This window comes from Eptatretus burgeri, chromosome 16, assembly GCF_056783735.1.
Source record: "Eptatretus burgeri isolate ZD-2024b chromosome 16, Ebu_testis_v1, whole genome shotgun sequence".
NCBI classification, from domain to species: domain Eukaryota; kingdom Metazoa; phylum Chordata; class Myxini; order Myxiniformes; family Myxinidae; genus Eptatretus; species Eptatretus burgeri.
The window spans coordinates 13,666,851-13,680,168 of record NC_140976.1 but is presented as its reverse complement, the minus strand read 5'-3'; the positions used below and the strand labels follow the sequence as shown (position 1 = coordinate 13,680,168).

General features: G+C 47.1%; 2 protein-coding genes and 1 pseudogene across 7 annotated transcripts in view; 1 reads left to right on the top strand and 2 right to left on the bottom strand.

Moving 5' to 3' along the window:
• LOC147010554 (uncharacterized) overlaps positions 1-12,019 on the bottom strand; it is a 46,213-nt gene extending 34,194 nt beyond the window's left edge. The window contains exons 1-3 of one of the 2 annotated variants that reach the window (XM_085860439.1): positions 11,670-12,019; positions 4,078-4,211; positions 2,949-3,518 (exon numbers count right to left, since the gene is read on the bottom strand). In XM_085860439.1, coding sequence (XP_085716565.1) covers positions 2,949-3,516 — 568 coding nt within the window. In that variant the 5' untranslated portion in view covers positions 3,517-3,518; positions 4,078-4,211; positions 11,670-12,019. The remainder of the gene's footprint in view (positions 1-2,948; positions 3,519-4,077; positions 4,212-11,669) is intronic. The other variant, XM_085860438.1, reaches the window with a different exon arrangement.
• Positions 8,236-9,534, bottom strand: LOC147010555 (uncharacterized; annotated as a pseudogene).
• A 70-nt stretch (positions 12,020-12,089) lies between the features above and the next one.
• CEP43 (centrosomal protein 43) overlaps positions 12,090-13,318 on the top strand; it is a 44,555-nt gene continuing 43,326 nt past the window's right edge. For 3 of the 5 annotated variants that reach the window (XM_085860443.1, XM_085860442.1, XM_085860440.1), the window contains exon 1: positions 12,260-12,440. In XM_085860443.1, the coding sequence (XP_085716569.1) occupies positions 12,273-12,440 (168 nt within the window). In that variant the 5' untranslated portion in view covers positions 12,260-12,272. Of the gene's footprint in view, positions 12,111-12,259; positions 12,441-13,318 lie in introns of those variants that run through there. The other 2 variants (XM_085860444.1, XM_085860445.1) reach the window with 2 other exon arrangements.

Here is a 13,318-nt window from a genome sequence, read left to right as displayed (position 1 = left end):
AATTAGAAAGGTTCTTCTTCATTTTTTAGATCCTCATGGAGGATCTCTAAGTCTTACTCACGTTGTTGTTCTTCTGCTTCTTCTTGTGGACTTTTTTGTTTCACAGCCGACAGTTTTCATTGAAACTTCCTGAAACTTGGCGTATACATGTAAAAATACCCTGCGCAGACAGTAACCATCTCCGATTTTGAAAATTCCTCCTAGTAAAAAAAGTTATGATGTCAAAATATCTCCGCTAATGGAAATCGCCGAAAAAAATTATCTCCGAAACTAGGCAAGCTTTTTGAATTCTGTTTGCGGGAATCGAACAGGGCATTAGCAGAGATGAATTACCGCACATATGATACAACACTATGATGTCATATCAATTTTTACGACGTCATTCCTATTTTTTGTTTCACAACCCAGAGTTTTCATCGGATCTTCGTGAAACTTGCCATGTTTATGCAGAAAGCCCACGCACAGGCAGTAACCATCTCCGATTTTTGGAAATTCTTCCTAGAAAAAAAGTTGACATGATATCGCCGCTAATGGAAATTGCCTATACCATTATCTCCGAAACTAGGCGAGCTGTTTGAATTTTGTTTGCGGGAATCAAGCTGGGCATTAGCACAGATAATTTATCGCAAACCTGATACATCACAATGACATCGTATTCGTTATTATGACGTCATCATTAAGAGGACGAGGATCTTAACTCATTTGAGCTTGTTTATGGAAGGACGGATGGACGGACATACTCGAATATTGAAGCGGCTTCACCGCTGAAAAACCTAGAGCTCTCGAGGAGAAGCTGTCTGCTGAACGACGTGAACGATTTAAAAAATAAAATAAAAAACGAACGGCACTGGCAGATCATTTATTTATTTATTCATATGCAGTTTATAGCTGCTTGGCTGCACCGCTTATACAATGCCCTATTACTTATTTCACCAACTTTGGAAGGCTGACAGGCTGAGTCAAGCCACCTGGTGTTAATTCAATGGCTGGACAGGGGCTTGAACTCAAGACCCTAAGATCTTAAGCCAGCCACCCGAACCATTAAGCAAACACCAGGCTTTGTAGATAATGATATAGCAGAACAGTCAATGGAAACGACTAAATATGAAAGGTGACATGTCAAGTGATGCCAGCTCTGGTAAAGATTCTGATGAAGAATTTGGTGTAACACAATCACTACATAAATGCGCTCGGTGCAAGCACATCATGTCACCAAAATTTTCAGCTGTTGTGGACCAGCTGAAAATGTGGCTGTTCGAATGCCAGCATTCGAAAAAAAAAAAAAATCAACAATGATAATGGGAAAGAGGTGGTGCTCTGATACAACAGTTCAATACAACAAAAGATGAAGATCAGAAACAATATTTGCTCCAGGTGGTTGTAGAGCACAGAAGAGAATTTGAGCTGCGGGGGAATTTGCGCACGTGCCCACTGCTAACACGTAGATTTCTGATTCGTGTTTCTTTTGATTAATACATGTACCTTCATAACAAATCTTTATATGCAAATTATCAACTCTTTAGAAATTACACCAATATACTGTATTTAAAACTAGAAGAGACCTGCAGAACATCTGTGCAACGTAAAATGTGAGCGAGTCCTCAACTCTCCCTTCCCCCCACAACAAACCCCAAAGTCGGTCATCAACCTCCCTACTCCTAAACCCCAAGTCCTCACCCTCCCCCTTCCAACCCTAAGGCATCAATCCCTTCCCCACTCCGAGTCTTCAACCTTATGTGTAACCTCCACGGTAAAAGCCCTACTTGAAAGGATGACACGTAGTTATTTGGGTAGTCGGCCCCTGTAGACAACAGACGGCTGCCTTGATCGCTGAGGCCTATCTTCACAAGGCCTGTGATGCCTATCGGCTCAAAATCCTTTTTCACTTGGAGGTAGGGTATGCAATTGTGAACATGACAACTCCAAAGAAGTATTTGGTTTCGCATAGCAACAAGCACCAATATGGCAGGCACATAGCTTTTCAGGTTAAAATTGTGGGTGACATCATGCGAACTGTCCAACCAAAGGGTGGAACGGAATGTTACACACAGACAGAGACAAACAAACAAACACACGTATTATGAAGATTTAAATGCCTGTACTGTGTATGCACGATTTTTGGCCAACAAAGTTTGCCATGACAACTGTACATCATGTCCACATCTTCAAAGACCTTGGGGGACACCTCTAAATATTTTCCAAATGTGCTATAATTTTGTACACAAGGATATTTTTAGATGGTGACACTAAGATTTATTTGTCTTTCTTTCATTTTTTATTTATATGTATTTATAAAAACTTTCATTTTTGTTTATTATATTTATATTTATTTGATTTATAAAATATTATATTTATATTTATTTGATTTATAAAAACTTTCATTTTTGGAGACACTATGATGGAGCGTCCAAGATTGCAACAAGTCTTTAAGCGAACCGGCTATCCTGGCCTAACAAATGCTAGCGATGGTAGAAATTTAGAATTTGTTTGAGGTGCCGGTGATTACTCATCTACTCTTCATCGAAAGATGCCTTGGGACCTTCAACGCCAGTCAGCGATCAATGCTATGAAGCGGGTGCTCAGCTTAATGTCTCCTATCAGGGACGGTGCGCTCAATGGTGAAAGGCCCTGCCTGAAAAACACCAAGGTGATATTCAGGTGGAGAATCAAAGGCAGGCAAGGTAGCACACAGGTAAACGTGCTTGCTACCTGTGTGTCATCCTGTCAGATCTAATTCGGAGACTGCAAGTCAGAAAATGAGATTCTCAACTCAGAGGCCCAAAACCATTTAAGTAAACGAAAATTGGTTCAATTCATCACTTTTGAACAAACCAATGATTTTACAAAGGCAGTAAACTAACCCTTCAAAACTTTACCTGTGCTTGATCGCAGACATCTCGTCAATCACAAACTATGGGCATACCATCCGACCTTCAAGGTAAACTTACCGTAGACAGGGATGCTGCTTTTTCGTCGAATCGAAGCACGTCCTTTGTTGTTCACATCAACCACAGAAACACGTTCCTCGCCATTGAGTACTTCACCACTCGATTCCATAACCTGTTCTGCAACGCCTTTTGTAACCGCAGAATCTCCAGGAAGTTCTTCCAACATTCCAGCTTGCTCTTGTGGTGGAGTCCTTTTGAGATGCCACCCCGTGGGGCAGACATTTCCCCAGTTGTCTTCCTGGGAGCCTACGACACTCCGCGGGACGTTTACTGGCTTGCATCCAGGAAAACCGCTCCCGACCAATTGTGAAGGCAAGGCAGGCAACACACTAGGCAGGGGTGACCTCGGGATTTCCTGGACAGGCTGGAGAACCGTACCGTATTGTTGAACTCGCCGCTCTGCTTTTTTATTTTTAACTCGGGACATTTGAACGTTATCGGTTTGGGTATCCTCGTCTTCGACATCATCCACCATCAACTGTCGTTTCCAAACTTCACCATTGCCCTTCCTGGCAGTCTTTATTGGAGGTGCTTGACAAACTTCCCTGCTCACGAACCTCGAAGCCATATCTAGTGATGGTCAGAACAGAACAGAACAGCACCGTTAATTCAAACAATACGACAGGATGGTGCAGAGGCAGTGCACTTACCTTTGAGCTGGTGTTGGCTTAGCGGTGGCTTAGGATCCTAAAGTCCTGAGTTCATGCCCTGCTTCCCGCTGAATTAACACCAGGGTGGTTGACTCAGCCCGTCATCCTTCCGAGGTCGGCGAAATGAGTACCAATGAAGCAGCCAAAAGGCTACACACGAAGGGAAGGGGTGTGGACGGATTGATTAAAATGTGGTATTGGTGTGGCATAGGCATGATGGCCCGAATGGCCTCCTCATGCTCATAATTTCCTTGTAATCCTTGAGCTGTACAGCTTGGGTTCGATTCTTGACCCGACTTTCATAAAGCATTACAAACTGCAATCCGTTGTACGGACATTAAGCTGGTTATCCCATATGCTAACATTAGCTGGACGTACCTCGCACACCTTTCCCACACAATAATAAAGCATCACAGACTACAATTCTTCGGACGGACATTAAGCTGGTTGTCCCAAATACTAGCATTAGCTGGACGTACCTCGCACACCGTTCGTTTTTACGAAGAGCAGGCAGGTATCACTGGCACACCTGGTCAGCTGGATCGTGAAACACTTTGGGAAATAATAAAATAAACTTTCCCAGGCCGACCCCACAAGGTAGGAATAATGATGACTGTTAAAGAGAAGGGACATCACACACCACACCACCGATCTGAGTGGTGGGCCAGCCAACATGGAATATTACACTTTTTGGGGCATCGCGTGTTAATAGCAGGTATCCATGCCAGATCAATGAGTCAAAGGATAAAGAAAAAGGTGTGGGTGGATGCCACCCTGGATTCTCAATTTTTAGGTCATTTTCAAGGTCATAAAGGTAAAAATGGCAAAAAATGACAAAATGATCATTTTCAGGTCAGATCTGTGATCTGCTACAGGTACCATGTAAACCTGTACTAACCTGTTCCATAGTCGGGTTGACGGCGACTAAACCGTCTCCCCCACTGGGTTTTCTGGTGAGGAGGGTGTTTGGATATGGACACCCAGCAGGATTAAAAACAAAACCTGTCAAAGGGCGGAGGAGCTCCTTGTGAGCCAAGGGCCATCCATATCTAGTACCCAACTGTGTCTGCGGACATCCTCCTGCAGTTGGGTTACTTCTTATTAGGAGGTTGGTGGCAGGATTTGCACTCCGGCCACTGTAAAAACCCTTCATTTCCGCAAAACACAAAAACACAAAGAAATCTGAAAACCCACTCCGTGGGAGTACCTCCTGTGCAGCCTCCCTTCACAGGGCAGCTCACCGGATAACGGGATTGGGGAAAAGCCTTCGGGACCCCCAATCTTTGATGAAAGGAGGGAAACCACGGGGTAACCTCCCTGGGTCAGATTGCGGGAGAGTGTGTCGGAGTGGTGCTGAGGTGTCGTCCACCAGAAGGCGGTCTCCTTGGGTTAACCTGAGGCGGTCCCTTCGGGTGGGTGCCTGGAATGTCCTACTCCTAAGAGAGGATGATCACCTGTCTCTGTTATCATCTGAGCTCAAGCGTTTGGACATCGGTATTGCAGCACTCGAGGTTCAGAGACCGGATTGCGGCGAGATAATGGTGGGTGGTTACACCTACTATTGGTCTGGTCGCTCTGATGGTTACCATACTCAAGGAGTTGCTGTAGCTGTGTCCAATAAGCTGACCCCAATGATAATTGAGGTAACACCGGTCAACGAGCGTATTATGAGACGAAGGATTCGTCACTCCTGAGGTGTCATTTCCCTGGTCTCTGTCTATGCTCCGACTAAGGCGGTGACCTCACCGTGAAGGACGCATTCTACGCCACGCTCGAGTCTGGTTGATCAGTGCCCCAGCCGAGATACACTTCTAGTCTTGGGGGATTTCAATGCATCGACTGGAACTGATAGGGATGGTTATGAGGTGGTGTTGGTCCCCATGGGTCTGGAACTATGAATCAGAATAGCACTAAGTTCCTTGACTTTGCAAGAAGTCATGGACTTAGGGTGGCTGGTTCATGGTTTCAGCACCCACAAGCTCATCGCTGGACTTGGTATTCCAACGCTGGCGGTGTGGCAAAGGAGATTCACCATGTCCTCGTTGACGGTCGCTGGAGGATGATCCAGAACTGCAGGGTCGACCGGAGTGCTCAGTTCCTCAATACCGACCACAGGCTTGTTGTAGCAACTCTAAAGCTGCACCTTTAATCCTGGAGAAGGTACCATCCCAGCCAAGGCTGGATGTTGGCAAGCTCAAGGATGAGAGAGTAGCTGAGGAGTTTGCGAACAGGCTGAGTGGACATTTGGGGTGTCTGGGTGCTTTGGGGGGTCCTGAAGAGTTGTGGATTACCTTCAAGAACACAGTCCTTGATGTTGCCGGTGGATGTCTTGGAGCTCACCGCAGGGCAAAGAATAATTTTGTCTCTCAAGAGACACTGGATACCATTGACCAGAGTCGCAGGGCCAGGCTGAATGGCAGAGCTGATCTGTTCAGGGAGCTGAGGCATAAAACTGTACGTGCACGAAGGGTGGACAAGGAGGCCTATGTGCGAGGAATCTGTGACGGGGTAGAGCATCACCTGTGGACAGGTGATTCTCGTCCCGCTTACAGGGGAATTCACGCATTGCGTTCATCCAAGCCCATCCCTTGGAGCACTGCAGTTAGAGCAGAGAGTGGTAGGCTCTTCACAGAGGAGTCTGAAGTGAAGGCCCGCTGGGCCGGTTACTTTGAGCGGTTGTACCAGGCTGATCCACCAGCTGTCGAGTTGGACATCAATGGTGTTACAATCCCTGTTGCTGACCCTCCAATCAATTGTGGTCCACCTTCGCTTGTGGAAACACGGGCTGCGGTGAACCGGTTGAAGCAGGGTAAAGCTCCAGGGATCTGTGGCATCCATGCTGAACTTCTCAAGGCTGGTGGAAATGCTGCACTCGTGTCATTGCATGCAGTTTTGTGCTCTGCCTGGAACACAGGCATCATCCCAACTGATTGGAAGAGTGGCCTTGTTGTCCCTCTCTGGAAAGGAAAGGGTGATCGCCAAGACTGCAACAACTACCGAGGGGTGACGCTGCTCTCAGTGCCGGGCAAGGTCTTTGCTCGGATAATTCTTGATAGGGTTCGCCACCATCTGCTTGAGCACCAGCGTCCAGTCCAGAGCAGTCAGGTTTTACACCAAAGAGGTCAACGATTGACCGTATCCTTGCTCTTCGTGTCTTCACCGAACGCAGACGAGAGTTTCGGTAGGGCCTGCTTGCAGCCTATGTTGATCTCTGTAAAGCGTTCGATTCAGTGAATCGGCATGTCCTCTGGAGGATTCTTGGTCTTCGTGGGGTGCCACCAAAACTGATCGATCTGATGTCTGAACTCTACTCTGGTACTGAGAGTGCTGTGAAGTGTGGTGGTACCATATCTGACTTACTTCCAGTTGTTACTGGAGTTCGTCAGGGGTGTGTACTGGCCCCCCACGCTTTTCAGCACTTGTATGGACTGGATTTTAGGGAGGATGTCGGAAAGATCAAGCTGCGGTGGATTGTTTGGGAATGTCAAGATCTCGGACCTTGATTTCACAGATGATGAAGTCATCTTTGCGGAGACTTTAGATATCCTTTTGGGGGCCCTCGAGGTGCTGAATGAGGAGTCGGAGACGCTGGGATTACGGGTTTCTTGGGTCAAAACTAAGATCCAGGCTTTCAATGACGTCTTGGATGCTGCTGTCCTGTCTGTGTCTGTTTGTGGTGAGGATGTTGAGTTCGTGGAGAGATTCACTTACCTTGGCAGTGATATTCATGTCTCTGCTGGCTGTGAGTCAGAGGTCAATAGTCGTCTGGGTCGGGCCTGGGGAGTCATGGATTCACTGGATCATGGGGTGTGGCGCTGCCGGTAACTGTGCGGGAGGACGAAAGTCCAAGTCTTCAGGTCCTTGGTGCTTCCAGTCTTGCTCTATGGATGCGAGACTTGGACTTTGACCAAGGATCTGAGACGGAGACTTAATTCCTTTGGTACCAGGTCTCTTCGGAGAATCCTTGGCGATCGCTGGTCAGATTTTGTGTCCAATGAGCGGTTGCTGAGAGAGACTCAGATGAGATTTGTTACCTGCATGGTCCGTGAGCGTCAGCTGCGGCTGTATGGACATGTGGCTCATTTTCCTGACGCTGATCCTGCTCACCAGATTCTCTCAGCGAGGGAGTCTCGTGAGTGGAGGAGGCCAATGGGCCAACCAGGTGCCTCGTGGTTGCAGCAGGTTGACCAGCATCTCAAGGAGATGGGGATGGGCCTGGCATCTGCCTGGGGGAAGGCCAGACGGAGGCCCCTGGAGTACCGGCAGAAAGTGGACGCAGCGACACGCTGTTCTGGCACATGCTCCCATACCTGACCTGACCATTTTCCTTTATTTTGGCAGAATTAAAACATTTTTTGGTGCCAATATCTTTTTGCATTATTCTGTTTCATGTTTTTATACACAGACAACAAAAACATCATGTAAACTTTTGAATTTACATAAATGCACAACACAATGCAACGTTAAACTGCAGTTTTGAAATGCAGTAGTCTGAGTACCTATTATGGTAATCAAGTTTCTCACTGGCAGTGAACCAAGCTGAGAAATTGAAATGTTATGTCTTAACTTACTGTAGATTAGTTCAACAACAATTTCAATTTGGCTAAAATGTACTATGTGCATATTTTATAGAAAACCTATTGCCCAGCTGGGTTACAACATTCTACCGCATCACAGCCACATGCAGAAGTGCACTTCAGTTCCTTTTTTTAAGGCAAGTGCACCGAGCTGTTTGGCATTTGGATTTGCACCCACAGCTCATCAGCTGAAGGCAGGCATCTGGAATTGGGGGCAGTCTTGTCCAGATAGGTACCAGGCAAGTCTTGTCCTTCACCCAGGCAGCAGTGTCCACAGGGGATGGTATCCAAATGCATTCTCGATCTGCTTGCAACCAGATCTTTGCCTGGTAATTGGCACATTTACTGTGCAGATCCAGGGCATCTCTGGTCGGAGGCAACAAATCAAGGCCCTTCTTGGCTTTACCAAACACATGGAATCTGGCTTGATCCACACTTGGCTGTGCAGGAACGCCATGCAGATGACATACAAACTGCTCAACTTGGGCGAGTTCTCCATCGCGACCAATTCCACTGACAGTGGCTGACTCTGGAAAGTTTTCCAGCACGTCTTCTTCCCATGGCCACTGAAGGCTGAGGTTGTGTCACAACCTGTTAGTGCATGGAAACTCAGCAAGTTTTCCCAAACAGGTTGTGGCAGTTTGTCTGATACAGCATGCATTGGGTCGCACTTCTGCTTCTTTGATGTTCCAGAAACCATCCATACTTGAGCTGCTCTGGTTAGCATGAAGTGTAGGAGAAGCAGCAAAACATCTGTCACTGCACATGACCAACAACCTTTCATATCCTTCACTGACTGCCTCACATGAATGGAGTATCAGCCTCTTCGTGGTTGCCATGAAGTCTGGCTGTTTCCCTTCTTGTTGATCTGGCATCGTTAGCATTGAAGAATCCACCTCCTGTTACCACTTCACATCTTTCGGGGAGATCTTCGCCCTTCTGCATGATCATCTCAGAAAGGAACCTTGCAAGATCTGCCTTGTTCGCATCTGAGGTGATGGAATTGCTCCAAACCTGGGGTAGGGGGACATCTGGCCCATCAATGATCTTGCGAATCGGTTTCTTCTTGCCCATTCTCTTTGCTCGAGTCACAGCCTTGATCGACTCATCTCCAGTGTAGCGGTCAAACACTACGTCAACTCTTGTTGTGTGTTCACCAAAGTGGTTCGTCACAGTGTGCATAAAGACATCAGCATAGTTGCCAAATGTCTGGCAACCATGGGGCTTCCCAAGTGTCTGGATTAGTGCATGACCATCAATCAGCACACGTGTCTTCATATCAGCTTCTGGAACATCTGAGGGTACACTTATTCCAGCCATCAAGATACTGACCAGCTCTGCCTTTGGGGTTGAGTTCATCTGACCTGACCTTCAGGATATACTCCATTTCAACTGACCGGCCAGCAGTTACAGCATTTAGTAGCCGCTGCATCACCTTTCGGTCAGCCTTGATGGATTTCTGTGCACTCTGGTGAGTTGAAATTGCTGTCTTGCACATATTATTAGCAAAGGTTTTTGAGTAGTGCTTTCTGAGAGTATCATAGAACTGTACACTTCCATCAACCAGTCGCTGATTCACATTTGATACCAGGTACTGCTTCCCTTTATCTTCTGCTGTGAGGAGATCATTGACCACATCACTGGACGCAATGTCTTTTGTTGCTGGTGAAACAAGTGGGACATCCCTATCCTCGCCTTCATCTTCTCCATCTTATGGTGATGCAGTGCGCACTCTGAAAACATCAAACCTTTCAAGCTGTTTGGCAAGCTTTCTCACATCATCATCAGGCTTCCGTCGTGATGCAAGGCTATCAGAACGATTCAAAATAGAATCTTCCTCTTCATCTTCCAGGCCAGAGACATCTGGTATCCTGCGAGATGCGTGATCATTCTGACCACGTGACACAGAACCTGTCGCTTGGTCATTTCTTGTGATACCAATGATGCCATTTTGTATCTTGCAGGTTTTGTTCACCCATTCTGTGGCCTGATCAGCTGGCACCTGGTTAAAACGTCTCCTTGACCTTTTCACAACGAAGTTCCCATCCATGAATTCAGCAGACACCTCTGGTGCTGTCTTCTCGAGGCTTCTCATGCCTGCAAGATAGACAGGACCCCATCTGGCATAATTTGTGTGGTCATAGATGGTCAGCCATAGCAACAATGCAGCAAATGCCTCTTGATGCAAAGTCCAGTTGCCCTCCCTCTCAGCCCTGAAGTACAGCAGAATCTCCACCATACCCATGTATGCTGACCACAATCTGAAGTTTGGGTTGTCTGACTGTGTTCTCTCAAAGTCTTCAATCAGGTTTTGAACCTTCTCACTGCTCAGGACATTTGACAGTTGGCCCACTGCAGCCTGGAGGTCTTCTCTGACTTTGCCCCCTCTGTTTTGTTTGAACAGCTCGGCAACATTTTGGGCAAGTTCTTTCACTTCCACATCTTGTTGGAGATGCTTCTCAACCAGCCATGATTCAAACAAAGGCCATTTGATCCTCCACAGGGCTTCATATGCCAGCTGGTGTCCCCTTACAGCATGATAGTAGGCTTTGCCATCCAGCATAGTCTCTGTTGTGTTTGTGACAAACACACCTGCTTCTGTCCACAGGTCATCCAGTTATGCACTTTCCATGTGCTGCCCAATAGCTTTCAGGAAGTTGAAGCAGATATGAAGTCCTCTCATGAGGAAAAATGACATTCTCATACTTCGGATTGGCCCATACCAGTTCCTTGCCCCCGTCTCCTCTCCAGCCTCCCCTCCCCCCACCACTCCGCTCTCTCTACGATTTGTCCCCACATTTCCACAGGGCGCTCAAGGTCCGCCGACAACCCCCTTCTGGTAAAACTACCAAAATCACGAATCACTGCTCTCCTTCACTCTTTCATTACTCTTTTTTTTTCCCCACCTTTGGAATAAATTCCCTCACTTTATTCAATCCCATTCTTCCCTCCAGGCCTTCAAAACAGCTGTTCACCACCACCTCTCGTCATCCCCCATCCAAATCCTCGATCTTTTCTACCCCCGATAATCCACGCCAACCCCACCTCCTTCAAATTCCCTGCTTTCCTTCCTGAAAGTCCCTGTAATGTCCATCTTGTATTCCCCATGTTCCCCACCCCATATCTCCTAATGTCTCTGTTCCCCAGTTTTGTCCTTCCCTCTCCCTCCCTCCTGCCTCATGCCCCCTTGCTGTGTGTTGTATGTTCGCTCTTACACGAGCCTCGACAAGGTATACCAAAAAAAAAAAAAAATAGGCAAAAAACCCCCAAACCGACCGGCAATGACCTTGGTGACCTTCAGATGACCTTGAAATTGAAATTTCCCGATGGCATCCACACGCACATTTCTTTTAACCTCGCCACAGTGGAACGAACCAACATGGATGTCGGGGACTTTTCGAATTTTTTTGCCTGCTCTACCGGAGTGAGGTCGTGTCACTTGGACCAATTTGGCAAGAATTAATCATTTCTTCAGGATGCCGGAGATAACTCACCCACTCGTCGCGCGAAGGACACCGTGGAACCTCTCGACCTCCACCAACTAATGCTCGCAGATGGGGACAAGCACTTTGACGTCCTCACGGGTCGTTTCAAGTGGGGGGGGGGGGGGAGGTGTCAGGAATCGAACCCAGACTAAATGGCTCAGAATCAATTCGCCTCACGAACCTGCACACATAAAACCTCCGTAAACGTCTCGAACCTGAACAAAAACCTCCGTAAACGTCTCGAACCTAACGGCCTAGTACAACAAGTCGAGAGGCCGCAATCACTTCAGATCGGACGAGGCCCCAAAATCAACTGAATTTCGAGGCCTCCCCTGCGCGCCAATTAAAAAAATAAAGGTTTTCAAATTCTCCTCTCTGATTGGTCAGACTACCTAGCCGCCAATTTCTGCCGGCAGATTCGCCACGTCGATCTGGAAAAGACGACGGCCGGTGAAGGAATATCCTTTAAATCGTCGCTACATTATTAATTAAGATATTTTAAACGTGATCCGTGTTTTTTATTTTGAAAACGTTATATATATATATATATATATATATATATATTTTTTTTTTTTAAATTGTCCGAACGTGCGCAGCAGATTCGCGCCCAACATGTCGGCTGAGGAGGACACAGAGCTGAGGGACCTGTTGGTGCAAACCTTGGAGACGAATGGAGTTCTGGGCAAAATCAAAGTAGGCCGGGAAACACAAGGGCGAGTGTTGCCCCAAAAAAGTCTGATTTGTACTGAGTTTATGGAGCGGGGTTTGTGGGAGAGTGAGGTGCGTGTCGTCGTCGTCGGGTTGTTGTTGTTGTTGTTGGAATGGGGAAGCTGAAAGACGACGCTTGTTGTTTAGAGGGACGTGTCGTACATAATGGAATTCATTAACACTCCAAGTCCCTTCACGAAATGAGTGCCTCCTGAGTAATGCTGTGAAGATATAAAGTCAGGAAGTCGCCTTTCTGGAGCTCCCATCTGAACACCTGTTTTTAAAAAAAATTTGGATACATAGTCGAGGCTCATGGAAGAACTGGAACGCAAAACGTAAGATAGCACGTAAGATCAGCACGTAAGATAACGAAAATAATAACGAGAGAAGGGGGGGGGGGAAATAGACCGAGATGGACAACAAGGGATGCAGGTAAGGATGAGGGAGGTTGAGAAAGAGAGAGAGAGACAGAGAGAGAGAGACAGAGAGAGAGAGACAGAGAGAGAGAGAGACAGAGAGAGAGACAGAGACAGAGAGAGACAGAGAGACAGAGAGATAGACAGAGAGATAGACGGAGCGTGCGTGCAACATTTTGAGAAGGGGTGGGGTTGGTTTAACGGGTGGAGAAAAGATCATGATTTTGGACGGGGGATGACTTGAGAAGGTGGTGGTGGTGAACAGCTGTGTTGAATACCTGGACTGCAGGGAAGAATGAGAGTGTAGAAGTTTGCTCCACACGCAGGTAAAACGGGATGAATGAGTGGAGGTGAGCGGTGATTCTGGATTGAGGCAGGTTCACTAGGAGCGTGTCTGTCCGGCAGATACCTGTGGGGGACGAAGGGCGTAGAAGACAGAGGGTGCAAGACCAGAAATGAGGCGGAAGAAGACAGAAAAACCACCGACCTGTTTGGCGATAGCGAAGTGATAAGCCCATAGACTCAGCCTCATCG